At 42.9% G+C, this 16,909-nt stretch overlaps 1 protein-coding gene across 1 annotated transcript in view; it reads right to left on the bottom strand.

The window, feature by feature from the left end:
* Positions 1-908: 908 nt before the first annotated feature.
* Positions 909-16,909, bottom strand: part of ppl (periplakin) — a 58,136-nt gene continuing 42,135 nt past the window's right edge. The window contains exons 16-23 of the mRNA XM_078418221.1: positions 16,222-16,400; positions 13,417-13,555; positions 12,475-12,668; positions 10,573-10,723; positions 8,090-8,173; positions 7,317-7,427; positions 5,429-5,521; positions 909-4,876 (exon numbers count right to left, since the gene is read on the bottom strand). Of these exons, the coding sequence (XP_078274347.1) occupies positions 1,538-4,876; positions 5,429-5,521; positions 7,317-7,427; positions 8,090-8,173; positions 10,573-10,723; positions 12,475-12,668; positions 13,417-13,555; positions 16,222-16,400 (4,290 nt within the window). The 3' untranslated portion in view covers positions 909-1,537. The remainder of the gene's footprint in view (positions 4,877-5,428; positions 5,522-7,316; positions 7,428-8,089; positions 8,174-10,572; positions 10,724-12,474; positions 12,669-13,416; positions 13,556-16,221; positions 16,401-16,909) is intronic.

Genomic DNA, 16,909 nt, shown 5'->3' with positions numbered 1-16,909 from the left:
AGTTCGCTGTAAAAGAGTTTATTTTTAAGCGTTGTTAGCCCAAAGTTTTCCCTACTATAGAAAGAAAAATTAGGATTTGGGACCTTCCAGTCAAATGCAATTTTTGGAATAAATTTGTTCCACCTCGTACAACATTGATTCCTAAAACAGAATGAATACATTTGCTCGCTTTTTTCTTCATTTGGCAATTGTGCCTTGGAGACTTGTCATTTTGGAAGAGAAATAGATTTAAACTCTGCAATTCACTATTGACAAATGCAAATCTATGTTGAAAATGTATTAATACTACTCCAGCCATGTTTTTTTTAAAAGAGGTTTCTATGCCATGGAGCATTTGAAGCTTTATTTCTGCACTTGCTTAGTTTACACACTGCAAAAGCAACTATCATTCTAGGGAAAGGGTGAAAGGCTTGATATTTAGCCAGTGGGGAGTTGGAATATACACATGCCTTTATCCTATCATGAGCTTTTAAATTCTGGTAGGCTGGGCCAATTATGGACCTTGTGCCCCATCCATAACAAAAAAGAAGCCTCAGCAGCAGCCGCCTCAGCAGCAGCCGCCTCAGCAGCAGCCGCCTCAGCAGCAGCCGCCTCAGCAGCAGCCGCCTCAGCAGCAGCCGCCTCAGCAGCAGCCGCCTCAGCAGCAGCCGCCTCAGCAGCAGCCGCCTCAGCAGCAGCCGCCTCAGCAGCAGCCGCCTCAGCAGCAGCCGCCTCAGCAGCAGCCGCCTCAGCAGCAGCCGCCTCAGCAGCAGCCGCCTCAGCAGCAGCCGCCTCAGCAGCAGCCGCCTCAGCAGCAGCCGCCTCAGCAGCAGCCGCCTCAGCAGCAGCCGCCTCAGCAGCAGCCGCCTCAGCAGCAGCCGCCTCAGCAGCAGCCGCCTCAGCAGCAGCCGCCTCAGCAGCAGCCGGCGGAGAACCAAAAGACTTTCAACAGCTTCAATCATTGTCTGCAAGATAAGCAGATCCTTTTGGAGCTGCAAAGTCAAGTTGTTTGTTACTTGATTTTTGTTGAAGTTTGGCTTGCAGATGAAGCTGGGCCCAGCAAATGACGGATGCCTCTCCAACCACCAAAGCAAAGCAGTTCTCAAGAATTGGGAAGCAGCCTTCTCATGGACTGAGATGGAGCCTGTGACTTGGAGCCAGGCCAGCAAGACTTTCAAGCAACCAAGCTTACCTGCAGAATGCGAGCACCTTCAATAGCAACGAGAGTCACATTATTGGCAAATATTACTCATAATTTTGAACTACGACAGATGGTAATTTATGTTGATTCTATGTTTAAAATTGTTGCAGAGAAGTGAAAGAAAGTTTAAAGAGAATAAATTTAGAGAAAGAGATCAAAGCATTCAGGAAAATGAATCATGTAATAGCAGATAGTTTACATGAACATTGGTTTTAATTCAGGTAGCTCCCACATCCCAAATAAATTCATCTAGTTTCTTCCAAGAGTTCTTTGACAATATTCTTCTGTTTTCAAGTTACTTGGTAAATTGAATGCTGCAGACAATTGTGCTGTGATCTTCAGATGGAAAGAAACACATCAGGGAGACTTGGAGGAGACGGGAAGAAGCAGCAGCCCGGTTTCTTGGTCAGTGATGGATAAATCCAGTGCTTCCTTATAATTAATGATATGCTTGCTAATTGGTTCCACCAGGTTTTTTGGGTAAGTGGTGTCATCTTTGAGTCTGTTGGCTCTAGCTTCATCTATCAGACCAGCGGATATTGCCTGTTTGAGCGAAAGTCTCTCAGAGGTGGCAGGGTCAACTAGACCTCCGGTTAAGTACTGTGCTTCCAGATACCACTCAGCACCCTCAGAGTAAAGCCAGCCACGTTGAGCAGCCTCAACAGCCGACAGCAATTCCTTGGTTTTAGGATCCTCAATACCTGTGTAGGCACTCTCAGCACTGGAGAGTCTCGTCACAAGTCTATTTTCAATCAAGCCAATGTCTGCAGCCGTCTTTACGTTGTATCGACTGCCATCCTTTACATAGATGATTCCACCAGTTGCAGCTTGGGCTTCCAGAAGCCTCAGAGCAGTCTCTGAGTCAATAAAATTTCGGTTAGCTGCATTGGGGATGGAGATTTTCTTTTCTGTGTCTGCATCAATTATGCCTCCAATCGCTTGCAGTTTGTCTTTGGATGGAGAAAAGGAGCTGGACAATTTTTGATGTTTATCTCCCTTAGCTACGTCATTGTGTGGTATTTCATGTTTGCCTGCTACCAAGACAGCAAATTCTTGGATTGAAATTTGCTTGTCCAGGAACTGCTTATACTGTTTCTCGGTAATCTTGCCGTTCTTCAGAGCATCACTGATAGCATACTTATCTCCTGATTTCCGGTCATGGAGGATGGTGGAAGTACCTGAAGGACTTTTTACTGTTATCTCCTCCCAGTCACATTCCTGGTTTTCAAGGTTGATGTACATGTCGTAGTCGATGAGACCAATTTTATAGGCTTCCCGTGGAGTCATTTCTTTGCCATTATCTGGATCAATTACTATAATGTGCCGGCGTAAACTGTTCTCCCTCTGTTCTCTCTTTATTTTCAGAGCAGCTAATTCCTTTTCCAACTTTTCAATCTCAGCTTCTTTGGATGTGGTCGATTTCCTTAGATCATCCAACTCCTTCTGTAGAGATGTGAATCGAGATTCCGTAAGATCCATCTTGCCAGCAGCTGATGGTGACTTTTCTGACTGGACTTCTTTAGTTTGTCGAATGGTTATCTCAATGTCAGAATGTAGTCTTTGTTTTTCATTTAGCAGACTTTGGATTTCCTTCTGCAAGTGGCTGTTCTCCTCTCTCAGATGTTCCACGTCTTTCAATGTCTTCCTGTCATTGAACGTGACGTCCGATAGCTTTGCTTTCAAGTGGTCAAGCTCATTCTGCAGGTTTTCCTTTACTTTTCCTTCATCTTTCAAATTTTCCCGAAGACGTTGAACTTCTAATTCTGTCTCAGGGTCTCGTTCTACCTTAATTTTCTCAGTAAATACATTTTTAACCTTATTTTTCGTTGACTCAAGCTCTATCTGTTGGAGCTTCAAGCTCTGAAAGTTATTCTCAAGATCAGTTCGAGTTGACTTGTTATCCTCTAAGTTCAGTTTAAGCAATGAAACGTCTGTTCTTTGCATCGGATCTGGCTGCAGACAAATGATATGTTTCAATGTGACTTTATCTCTTACCTCCTTTTCTTTGTCCTCAATATTACTGAGCTCTGCTTTTAATCTCTTGACCTCTTGCTCAGCATTGCGTCGAGCCTCTCTCTCTGCTTCAAGTTCCACCAACTGCTCTTCCAAGTCAGTTTTTCGGCGTTGCAATGTATGGATCTGGGCTTTCAAATTTTCCTTCTGCTTTTTCTCTCGCTCAATCTCATTTGCCATTGAACCGCATTCTTCCTTTAATAGTGGATCTTCCTCCACCTTCACAACCTCCTGCTGCACCACTTTTTCTCTCACTGTAGCCAGATCCTTCTTCTTCAGATGGATGTTCTTTTCATGTATTAATCGCTCATTTTCTTGCTCCAGTTGTTTCTTCTGTTCTTCTGCTAGCTTGGCTTTGAGGTTTGCCAACTCCTGTTTAGTTTGTTGGTTTTCTCTGTACTGAGTGACCTCATTGATAACTTCTTTTATTTGAACCTGAGGCTTACTATTTCTCAGCATCTCAATCTCTTTTTCCAGCTGATCTATCTCAACTTTGCATCTATCCAAATGTCGTGATTTATCCAGTACCTCATCCCTTAATCTCTCCAACTCTTGCTCAGTTTCAGGATCTGGTTTGTACCTTATGACTTCTTTAATATTGTCTTTTATTTCAATTTTTGGGCCCCTATCTTTTAGGAGTGCGATTTCATCAGAGATGCCCCTCAGCTGCAGATTGACTTGATTGTATATTCGCTCTTGGTCAAGGAGGTCAGACCTCAGGTTAACTACCTGGGCTTCAGCATTGGGATCAGGCCTGACAATTTCACGCAACTTTTCCTGGACAACTGGTTTGGACTTTTCTTCTTCAAGCATTTTGCTGCGTTTTTCAAGCTCAAAAATATCTTGATCATACGAGAGCTTTATGGTCATCTCTTTCTCATGTCGACGGCGGAGATCCGTAACCTCCGTCTCCAGATTTGTATCTTTCTCCAACTTGATTACTTCCTTCACTGTCACTTTCTCCTCCTCCTTAGTTTTTTCTCTCTCCAGCTGCTTCAGCTTTTCTTGTAGGACCTTGAGCTCCTCCTCTTTCTGCCGCCGCAAGAGACTTTCATCTTGTTTCTGGTCCTGCAGACGGTTAAACTCTGCTTCCATTTCAGGATCTTTCTTTAACTTGAATACCACTTGTTCTGTGATTTTTTCATGTTCCCTGTTCTTCTCTTCAGTTAAAATGAGGAGACGTTTCTGAAGCAGGATGATGTCATTGTCCTTGGCTGATTTTTGTCTTTTGATCTCTTCAAGCTCCTCCTTGAGTCTCAGTATCTCATTTTCTTGATCCTTGTCTTGTTCAATTCGAAGGACCTCTTTGACCACATATTGCTGTGCAGGGTCCTTCTGCAGTTTCTCCAGAGAAAGCAACATACGCTGCAAGACCTCCAGTTCATTGCCTAGAGTTTTGTTCTGCAACTGCTCAGCTGCTAAAGATGTCTGAACCCGATGCAGTTCGTCATCCAGTTGGGGGTCAGCGACCTTTTTGACAACCTCTTTCTTGACCAAAGAGCCTTTGAGCTGCTGACTCTTCAGGGTTGAAATTTTGTCCTTTACTTCCCTGATTTCTTTCTCTACTTCTTCCCTGTGCTTCGTGTCATTGTTGAGTTTTCTGCCCATCTGGTTGGTTATTCCAGGCGCTGCTGCATAGTTTTGTGACTGAACACTTTGCTGGATCATTTGCACTTCTGGTTGCTGTATTGGAAAAGAAAGATCAGCCAATTTGTTTTACAGGCAAGATGGTGATATGTATCTTTGATTAAACTCCATCTAATAGACTTGAGGCATATTTTATGACATCGCCAAATGAACCATTTGGTCAATTATTACTCAAAGACTAAAAAATTCAGAAGGTGGAAAAGTAAGGTCAAAGTAGAAAATGCTGGAAATGTCTGTGTCAGGCAGCATCCATGGAGAGAGAAATGGAGTTAACAGTTCAAGTTAATGACCTCTTCACAGTGGTCATAAACTTAAATGTTATCCCCACGTCCCTCCCCTTTGAGCCGCCTAATCTGTGGAGCATTTACAGAAATCTATTTGAGCAAATATTACTCACCATTTCTATTGATTGATGAATTATGGTGAAAATATTGTATGGTAAATACTTGGTTAATTTTCAGCCTTACTTCCATTTCAATATTTGATGCATGATAGAAGTTGTGGAGTTTAGCTCAATGTTTATCCAATGTTTTCTTTTTACATTATTCTTTTAATTGTATAAGCAAAAAAGCAAGACTGATTTTTTACCTGGTTTATCATGCTTTGTGCAAAGTCTAAATGGGCTATCCGTTGTTTCGCGACAATATTCGCTGTTGCGAACTTAGTGGCTAAAGCAATTTCCTGAGAAAAGACAACAAAAACAATTGTAAAGAGTCAGGTGCAGAATGTTGTGTCTACATTCCAGATATTTAGTCATTTTAATACATAGAACAGTACAGCAGAGGAATGTGCCCTTTGGCCCACTATGTTTATGCTGAACATTGTGTCGAGCGAAACTGATCTCTTCTGCATGAACATGATCCACATCCCTCTATTCTTTTAATGTCCATATGCCCATCTAAAAGCCTCTTAAGCACCACTACCACATCTGCTTCCACCATCACCCCAGGCAATTCCAGACTCTGTGTAAAGCAAAACTTGTCCTGCACATCCCCATTCAAACTTTCCCCTCTCACCTATGCCTTCTAGTGTTGGATATATCCACCCTGTGAAAAACATTCTGACTGCCTCTCATAAGTTGTTATACTTCTATCAAGTCACCCCTCAACCCCCGATGTTCCAACCTTGTTGCTGAAACGCATTGGTCTGCTAAACCACCTCTGCACCCTCTCCATAACCTTCACATCCTTCCTGTATTGGGGCAACCAGAAATGCACGTAATACTCCAAATGGGACCTATCCAAAGCCTTATAGAATTGCACAGCTATGTTGAAGGATGCAATTTTCAATCTAGAATAAGGGTTGTCAGATTTCTAACTGTTATTATTGTATAATATATTTATATCAACTGGGGCAGAAATTAGTTCTTATTATTGTTTAATATATTTATATCAACTGGGGCAGAAATTAGTTCTTAGACATTCAAGTTAAATACACAACATAATCGGAACTGTAGGTTGTACTCCACTTCCAAAATTCAATTGCATTTTAGTAAACAGAACTAATTTCTAAATGGAACTATGCAAACCTGTTATAATAATCCATTCCGAACAAACAAATGTCTTGGAATATTGGCAATACATCTTGATAGTGAAAAGTGTCAAAGGTATTACAAAATTTCTTCACAGAGATCCTTGAGATTCACATCATTGTACCAATCTACAGAATTTTTTTGCTGATCGTAATGGCTAATTGCACTATTTACACAAACTGTGCCTGATAAAACAGGCCCAGATAAACACGCCTCCAACTGATAAGCAGAACTGGACACTCTTCACATTATTATATAGAGCCCTACAGCATGGAAGCAGGCCCTTCAGCCCAACTTGCTCATACCAATCAAGATGCCGTATCTACGCTAGTCCCACCTGCTGCATTTGGCCCATATCCCACTAAACCTTTCCTATTCGCGTACCTGTCCAAATGTCTTTTAAATGTTGTTATTGTACCTGCCTCAACTACCTCCTCTGGCAGCTCATTCCATATACCCACAGACTTCAATGTGAAAAAGTTGCCCCTCAGGTTCCTATTAAATCTTTCCTCTCTCACAAAACTTATGTCTTCCAATCTTGATTTTCCCTAGTCTGGGTAAAAGATGCTGTGCATTCACCCTATCTATTCCCCTCTATAAGGTTCTTATATGCCTCTTTTTGATCACCCTTCAGCCTCCTGCACTCTAAGGAATAAACTCCTCACCTGCCCAACCTCTCCCTATAGCTCAGGCCCAGAAATCCTGGCAACACTTAAAGCATTACTTTAGTATTCCAGAATGTGCAAACTCCGTACAATCAGCACCCATAGTCAGGATTGAGTCCCGGTCTTTGGCGCTGTAAGGCAGTAACTCTACTGTTGTGCCACCATGCCGCCCAACTTCTTTGCCCAAGCTAAATTGCTCTGTCTCCGTCTCTAGTTGTTAGAATGAAGTCTGCCTCTGCTTCGTATTTTCATTGCACAGGTAATGTTATAAATTAATTACCTCATCTTTAACTTTGTCAGCCGGCGAAGTGACCTTTGGTTTTTTGAAGGAGGCTTGTGTACTGTCTGGTTGTAGCTGCGATCTGAACATCTCTGCTTCAAGTTCATAATCCTGTGTTCAGACCATGGAGAGAAACAAAGGTAGAAAATGGGGAAAAAAAGTGAAGATATTCTTTCTTATATAGTCAAACCATTATATTCTATCCAATTGTTTGGAAATCCTGATGGTTCAGCATTTGCTCCACCAAGGTCCCATATCCTTTGCTCCTTTAAACTCTCCAGAAACTGCTCTCCCATCCCCCTGCCCCTTATGAGACCCTTCTTCAGTCAGGGGAAAGGGAAACGAGGGATATAGACGGTGATGTAGTGAGATATAGAACTAATGAAGGAAAGATATGCAAAAAAGTAATGATGATAAAGGAGACAGGCCTTTGTTTGCTGTTTGTTAGGTGAGAATGTGTACAGACAATGAGACTCGACAATTAGCTGGTACGACTTGAGTGGGGGAGAGATGGAGAGAGAGGGGATGCAGGGGTTACGAAGTTAGAGAAATCAACCACTGGGTTGTAAAATATGAGATCAATTTGCATTTGACCTCACTCTGACAGTGGAGGAGACCTTTCCCTGACTCTGTCTGAAGAAGGGTCTCGACCCAAAACATCACCTATTCCTTTTCTCCAGACCCACTGAGTTAATCCAGCATCTAGTGTGTATCCCAGGCTAGTTGACAGTTCTCTGCTTACTCGACCAGTATCTTGCCAGCTAATTTCTTACCGTGGCAACCTGTTGATACTGGTGTGCACTGTGGATTGTTTTTGTCAGCTCTGGTTCTTTGTTGGTAATGTCATTTAAAAGACGCTATTTGAAAAGAGAAAATAAAGTTAATAGTGATATTATGAGAATTATGCAACTTTTCGATATTATTTGCTTGGTTAACAAACAGACTAATCCACAAGGGAGGATTTATATTTAACATCTATGCTGGGTAAGGGGGATAATAACCAACAAAAACTAACTTTCTAATCTTCCACCCAACAATACATCAGCCTTGATTGAATGGTGGAGTAGACGATGGGCAGAATGGCCTAATTCTGCTCCTGTCATTCATGAACTTAAGAAAGTTTGAAAACTACTCCAGCACCCACTCTAGTGTTAGGTACATCAAAAATGATGTCACACCAATCATTTTCCTGAAGAAATGACATATATTCTCAGTGAACAGTTCATACTGAAGAAGGGTCTCGACCCGAAACGTCGCCCATTCCTTCTCTCCCGAGATGCTGCCTGACCTGCTGAGTTACTCCAGCATTTTGTGAATGAATACCTTCGATTTGTACCAGCATCTGCAGTTATTTTCTTATAATACATTAAAACTGTAATGGTTTTAACTTTCATAAGCAAGTTTCTCAAAACAAAAGATATGTTGTGAACTCATCATGGATCCAATTCCATGTAACTACTTCCTACCTGAACTGTTCACTGAGAATATATGTAATTTCTTCAGGAAAATGATTGGTGTGACATCATTTTTGATGTACCTAACACTAGAGTGGGTGCTGGAGTAGTTTTCAAACTTTCTTAAGTTCATGAATGACAGTAGCAGAATTAGGCCATTCTGCCCATCAAGTCTACTCCACCATTCAATCAAGGCTGATCTATCTTCCCCTCTAAAACCCATTCTCCTGCCTTTTCCCCAAAGCCTCTGACACCCGTACTATTCAAGAATCTGATGCCTTGGTGGCGAAGCAGCGGCAGTGGCGAAGCCTCGCGACGATGGGGCCCCGGCAGTGAAGCCTCGCCGCCGCGGTGATGCCTCACGGGTCGACCCGCGGTCGATGAGAGCGTGGAGGAGCCATGAGGGGAGGGGGGGAGAACAATGGAGGACCCACCGTGAGGGAGGCGGGGGGAGAACAATGGACAATGGGGGGGGGAGAACAAAGGACATTGGGGACTGGGCCTGGGGGAACCGCAGGGGCTGGGGAACTGATGGGGGAGCCGGCGTGCTTTGTAACTTTGTCAGCGCTGTAGATGGTCAGTATTTGTTTACATTGGGTATGCAAGTAAAGAATCTCACTATGCCTAGTCACATGTGACAATAAAGTATTCCTATTCCTAATGGAATGTCCTGAGGCAATGACCTCTGGTCCTAGATTCTCCCGCTAGTAGAAACAACCTCTCCACATCCACTCCATCCAGGACTTAATGGTGTTTTGTAAAAATCCCTTACATGAACGACTGAATCAAAAAGTTAATGATTTGATAGATCATCAGATGTGCACATCTAGAACTTCAAGTCGAGTAATTATTTGCAAACTGTTTGTTGCAAGTTGTTCCACTGTGCTAAAGCTGGATGTCTGATATCCTACTTCCCCCTTCCCCATGCAGTCTGATGCAGACGATTTAAGAGAGAGTTAGAGAGAGCTCTAGGGGCTGGTGGAATCAAGGGATATGGGGAGAAGGCAGGCACAGGTTACTGATTGTGGATTATCACAATGATTGGCGGTGCTGGCTCGAAGGGCAAAATGGCCTCCTCCTGCACCTACTTCCTATGTTTCTATGTTTACTGGAAGGTGTTGTGTCAGACAACTGCTACAAAATATGTGCCTTATGTAACTTGGATTTTCTCCTTCAGTCAACCTGAGACGAGGCTCAAAACTGCTCCAAAGTGCCATGAAATTTGGGATCTGGGCCATCAGTATTCTTGAGCCAACTTCTGATTAAAATCAGCTCCATTTTCAGCTGGCAAACTGAATTGCAGAACCATGGAAATAATTGGGCCAGTGTGATCGAGCTTTTGATCTATCGGATTCCAACTATTGGACATACCAATGTAAAAGCAGCTTTCCGCACACCCTGAGTTTGAGGCATTTCACAAACATAGGTAGCTCAAGATGAACGTCTTGGACAGGTAGCTTTGACATTCTGTATAGTTTTGCAACAATTTGAAGTCTTCAATAGTCGGACCAGCAGAGTCAATTACGTGGATCAATTGGCCCCATTTATAAAGAAAATTTGGAGCAATTTAGTCATATCCTCAATACATTTAAGTCTGAAATTTCTTCAGTCCCATTTTCTTGACAGATTCCACATCCCCTCCCCCCACTGGTCTATCAACAAAACGGTCTATATGAATGCGCAGATACTGCTTTCGTTGAGAGGCTGAAATGCTTGATAATATCTTGAAATATTTAAAAAACCCCAGCTTAGGATTAGCTAATCAAGTGCATGTACTGTTATACTTTAATTGAACTCGGTACCATTTGATTCTTCCGCTTAATATCAATAGATCTGCGGCTGTCATTTTCCTGTGGCTCATAGTTTGGTATATTGGTGAGCCAGCTATCCAAAGGATCGTTACTATTCCGGAAACTGGAATATGAAGACTTGGCCTTTTGCAGGTTTTCAATCCTGTTAAATAGGAGACAGGAACATTTAAAGTATTTCACCCCAGTGCTTGGATTTTGCATTTCCTCTCATGCAACTCATTAGACATGTAAAGAGAACAAGGCACTTTAAAGATTTAACCCAAAACTTCTCTCAATGATTCCACTATTTTTTCAAAAGTACATTAATCAACTCAAATGTTATTTGAAGACTGGTAACTACAAGCCTGCACATGCTGGCTCTCAAATATCAGATTCCTAATTGGGACATGTTTGCAACTTGCCCATGGTTTAATGATTAAAAATGGGCAGAACACCAAAAAAGAATGGTTCTCTTCTTTCACTTAGCTTTATTGCAGCCAATGAGTAAGATAGAATCTAAAGGTTCCCGACCCTGCACTCTTAAAATATCCAGGCGAGTTAACAATGTTTAAATACATCGTCTTTACCAAGGTGTTTATTCCCTGTTATGGACAAACCAATCAAGACTATGAATGTCAACTGTGCATCTACTAATTCATTTGAGGTTTACGGTTCAGATGATAGTCAGTGGTCAGCAAAGGCATGGTGGCTGAAGGGTCTATTTTTGTGCTGCATGATGCTCAGTCCCTGTATGTGCCGGTTTTGTCATTTATCAACACTTGGACTGTAACCTTCCATGCATGAGGAAATGCTCACTTAGATACTTCTGAAATGTTGTGAGAGTACCTGCCACCATTATTACCCTCCTCGGCAGTGCAATGCTCTGGGTGAAAAAAAATCTCCACTCATCTCCTCGAAACATCTTCATCTTATCTTTGTCCTCTAGCTATAGACACTTATGCTGTGATGTACCCCGTTCAAAGATGCTGCCTTGGGAAGAAATGTGCAAGATACATCTTCTGGATGCACTGGGACGCATCCTCAGTAGTGTGATCTGGGGTCATGGGGTGTTTCGGGGCTCACAACATCAGACACCCTCGCCCAGGCGGCCTAGCCGGGGTTGATCAGGCCCCGACTTGCAGCAACCGCCCACGGATCAGCCCTCTTAATCCAAAGCCATCTAGTGGCTTTCTCTGCGGCTTCGATTGAATGGCCCTCTTCTTTGCCAGCCCGTAATGCCCAACTGGTTGAGGACTTTGCAGAGTGAGCGGCAATTATTTCATTGTCATATCAATCTGTTTGTGCAGGACTTGGCTCCTGAAACTTCACTTGAAAAGTACTTTGGCTGCAAAAGGCTATTCTGAGCAGAGGAGCTGATGTGCTACAATGCTGATAACTATATGCTGCACTCTGTATCTTTCGCCTTGCTCTCCCTATTGTACTTGAGTTTGACTTGATTGTATTTAAGTAATGGTATTATCTGATCTGATTGGATAGCATGCAAAACAAAGCTTTTCACTGTTCCTCAGTGCATGTGGCAATAATAAACCTAAACCTAACGAGGATGCTATATTAATGCAAGTTCCACCTTTCAATAGTAAATCAACATTTAGTTTAGACTTACAGCATGAAAACAGGCCCTTCGGCCCACCGAGTCCACGCCGACCAGCGATCACCTGTACACTAGTTCCATCCTACACACTGGGGCCAATTTACAGAAGCCAATTAACCTATAAACCTGCATGTCTTTGGGATGTGGGAGGAAACCAACAGTCACAGGGAGAACGTGCAAACTCCATACAGGCAGCACCCGAGATCAGGATCGAACCTGGGTCTCTGGCACTGTAAAGCAGCCGCTGTGCTGGCCTGAATATTAACACACAGAATGGTTCTGAGTAGAAAGCAGAAACCAACCGCCTGTCCAGTTGCTTGTTGAGGTTGTCATGGCGTTGGTTGAGTTTTTTCATTTCAGTGTCCTGCCGCTCGACATCTAGGCAGTGCTCCTGAAAGTTGTCTGCCAGCACGTTGCTAGCTCTCTTCACCGAATTCAGATTCTGCTCCGCCTCCTGCAGGATGGGCTTCTTGGATTTGAGCTCGATGCGCATGGCCTTTTACAGCAGTAACAAAGGATGATTAAAAAACAACCAAAGAACAGGGAAAGATCAGGAAGTGGCTTCATTGCCCACATTTTTTTCACCCAAAGCTAATCTAAAAGTGCCATAGAATGACAAAACCTGGGTAGCAGAAAGCAGCCAAGTTTAGCATAAAGGAAGGGAGCTTAATCACACAGACCACAAGCAGATGGAATAGTTAAAAGAGATTATACAGGACAAAGAGGTGGACATTAATTCAAGTCAGGAGGTAGGAGACAATTAGAAGATACATGTGTAAATTAAGGGAATCTAAACCAGACAATAAATGTTGGTTGGATTGGGGAGTTTGGAACATTGAATAAAAGACTGGCAATGTACTAAAATGTCCAGAAGGTGATAATTAATAATTATACTGGGTTATAGGAATGAAGGGGGAAGAATGGTTAGGCAATGCCATAAAGTTGGGGCACCGAAATGTATGGATTTAAATAGCGATTTCGTCTAAGGAGAACATTTTTAGATTATAAAGAGGAATAGCAAGCAACTGGTAAGTTTAGAGGTATAGACCGGAAGAGTTATTCCATAAATTTCAGTTAACAAAAATATATAAATATATCATCCGTCCATTCCATCCACAGATTCTGCCTGACCCACAGAGTTACTCCAGCATTTCTTTACTCCAGACCCCAGCACTGCAGTTTTTCATGTCTCCTTGCTTTTCAGCTCTTTTATGGACACGTTCATCTTAGAATACAGCACTCACTTCAAGTTCCTGCTTCTTGGAATCCAGTCCCCAGTTGCTATCTGCAATCATTTGATCCTTTATCAGCTTATTTTCAAATTCTAACAGTGTGTTTCTGCTCTTCTGTAAGCTGTTTTCCAGCTTATATACCGCTTGGCCCCTATGAAGAAACACATGTTAGTGTGTTTGCAGGGCTGAACATTACTGAGTAAAATATAAAACAGCATTAATACATTTGTCAATAAACATAAAGAGTGCAGAATACATGCAAATTAATGCGCCTCTCATATCATATCATCATATCATCATATATATACAGCCGGAAACAGGCCTTTTTGGCCCACCAAGTCCGTGCCGCCCAGCGATCCCCGTACACTAACACTATCCTACACCCACTAGGGACAATTTTTACATTTACCCAGCCAATTAACCTACATACCTGTACGTCTTTGGAGTGTGGGAGGAAACCGAAGATCTCGGAGAAAACCCACGCAGGTCACGGGGAGAACGTACAAACTCCTTACAGTGCAGCACCCGTAGTCAGGATCGAACCTGAGTCTCCGGCGCTGCATTCGCTGTAAAGCAGCAACTCTACCGCTGCGCTACCGTGCCGCTCATACTCCCAGTATTGGATGATAGAGATAGAGGTGACAAGATAACAGAACCACATCCTTGAGTCTGCAACCAGCGATCTTTCCCTGCCAAGTTCAAGGCATTTTGTAATGTGAAGCACACTGTTTGTTTACCCATACCAGGACATACGTAATAAATGGGCATATAGTCATATAGCGTGGAAACAGGCCCTTCTGCCCGACCACACATCGGCCAACATGTCCATCTATACTAGTCCCACCTACCTGCGTTTGGCCAATATCCCTCTAAACCTGTCCTTTCCATGTACCTGTCTAGATGTTTTTTAAACATTGCAATAGCACCTGCCTCAACCACCTCATTTGGCAGCTCGTTCCATACACCCAACACCCTTTGTGTGAAAAAGTTACCCCTCAGATTCCTATGAAATTTCCCCCCTCCCCTTAAATTATTCCCTCACCTTGAACCTGGTTCTCGATTTCCCCTACTCTGGGCAAAAGACTCTGTGCATCTACCTGATCTATTCCTCAATATCTGATGGTATCAGAAGCATAGAAGCTTACTGACCCTCAGCCCAGAAGAAAGAAAGTATTTTGCGGGAAATGAAACGGGGCAAAGAGGCCTTGGGTAATTTCTGTCATAACTTTATTGAAAAAGAACATTTGGCAGAATGCAATAGGGCTTGCAATTCACCATGGCTGTCTGTTACCAAATAAATAGGTTCATAACAAAAAAAATGATTCAGTGAAACTACCCAAGACTTAGAGTCATAGTCATAGTCAATTCTACGCATAGTCTCCAAAGACGTACAGGTTTGTAGGTTAATTGACTGGGTAAATGTAAAAATTGTCCCTAGTGTGTGTAGGATAGTGTTAATGTGTGGGGATCGCTGGGCGGCGCAGACTCAGTGAGCCGAAGGGCCTGTTTCCACGCTGTATCTCTAAATCTAAAAAAAATAAAATCAATCATACAGCCCGGAAACAGGCCCTTCACCCTAACTTGCCCACACCAACCAACATGTCCTATCTACACTAGTCCCATGTGCCTGCATTTGGCCCATATCCCTCTAAACCTGTCCTATCCATGTATCTGTCTAAATGTTTCTTAACCTTAGCTAGAAGATTTATCCTGCTCAATGTGGATCTCTGTCTGAACATCCTTTATATGTTATGTGTATTGGAATAATCTGTGGGTTCTAATGTTCAGAGAACTTTCAACAATATTTGTCACCTTACACTTATAAAGACAAAGAAAGAGGCCAATCATTCCTTCAATTCCATGCTGGCTCCCAGGAGAGCAATCTCATTGCTCACATTCAGCCTCTCTTTATTCACCTGCACCCCTACATTCCTGGTAAACTAGCCTGTGATCCTTTTGCCACTCACATCCTGGAGGAATAATTTATTGCAGCCCACTAAGCTACCAGCATACTATTGAGGTGTGGGAGCACACCAGTGCACCCAGAGGAAGCCCATGTGGTTGTGGATAAAATTACAAACTGCACACAGAGTTGAACACAAGACCTTACTGTACCACCCTTTCATCCCTAATATTTGTGTTACCTTATGACACATTAGGAGCAATTTGGCCCATCAGGTGCACATCAGCTTTCCGAGCACACGCGGCAGGCCCCCAATTATGCCCTCTCACATGTCCATCGACCCTCCCAGTTCTCAGGCCCTCCTCATGTAACTAGGTTCAATTTACAGTGGCCAATTAACCAATCAGGCAACTGGGGCACCTGAGAAAATCCTTCTGGTCACACGGTAAATCGCTAACCCACCCCACAGAGGCAGCGCTGGAAATCAGGATGGAACCTGGGATCCTGCGACTCTGGAGCTTTGCAGCAACAGCACTAACGGTGGTGGAACTGTGCTATAATCTGTGTTTGGCATAGAGACTTGCAGCATGGAAACAGGCCCTTCAGCCCAACTTTCCCACACCGACCAACATGTTCCATCTACACTAGTCCCACTTGCCTGTTTTTGGTCCATATCCCTCTAAACCTGTTCTATCCATGTATCTGTTTAAATGCTTCTTAGAAGTTGCAATGTTTCTTAAAAGTTGTGATAGCACCTATTTCCACTACCTCCTCTGGCAGCTCGTTCCATACACCCACCACCTTTTATGTGAAAAAGTTACCCCTCTGATTCCTATAAAATCTTTCCCCCTTCACCTTCCCCATAATACACGGTGAAAGCTTTGGTGCCACAACAAAGAGCTGACATCACTCACTTCTCTTCAGAGCTGTTGAGCAGGAGGCTGACTTGGTCAAACTTGTTGTTTGTCTCGTCCAGTTTGGTGCGAAGCTGAGGTGCCCCAACTACTTGTGGGTTCTGCGCAAGGAAACTTTGGCAATCTCTCTCTTTTGCCATCTTTGCTATTTCAATTTGGCTTAGAGAACCATTGATGTTCTGCAGGGAAATTAATTTTAAAAGAGCAGATGTAACATTACTCACATTTCCAAAGTGACCATTCACTTAAAGCAACAAAAGAAAATTAAACCTCAACATATTCAACACCCATTTGATCTACTTCATGCCATGCCAAAGCAAGTGGGTCAAATATATTTCAAAGATATTCCACTTTAGACCATCAGTGGCATGCAAGGAAAATGCAATGAGTTTTCTGTCCAGTCAACGGTGGTCATCAAAAAGGAATGTGCAAGTTATTTCAAACACGACTCGGGCTGACGTTTAATCTGGAAATAGCCCATTACACATCTATCTATATACTAAAACTCTTGTTTGTTTGTTCCTGAACTACAGCCAAAACCGTACACAATAGCGCGACAATTTTAGGCCCACCTTACTCACCGTCGTCCCTTTGGTGCTAATGGCAGAAGTTTCATTGAAATTGGTGTTATATTTTTAAAGTTTAAATCTATCTCCTAAGGGGGGAAGAGGGGGGGATAAGGAGGATG

This window comes from Rhinoraja longicauda, chromosome 21, assembly GCF_053455715.1.
Source record: "Rhinoraja longicauda isolate Sanriku21f chromosome 21, sRhiLon1.1, whole genome shotgun sequence".
NCBI lineage: Eukaryota > Metazoa > Chordata > Chondrichthyes > Rajiformes > Arhynchobatidae > Rhinoraja > Rhinoraja longicauda.
Note: the sequence above shows the minus strand (reverse complement) of the source record. Positions and strands in the feature narration are given on the sequence as shown.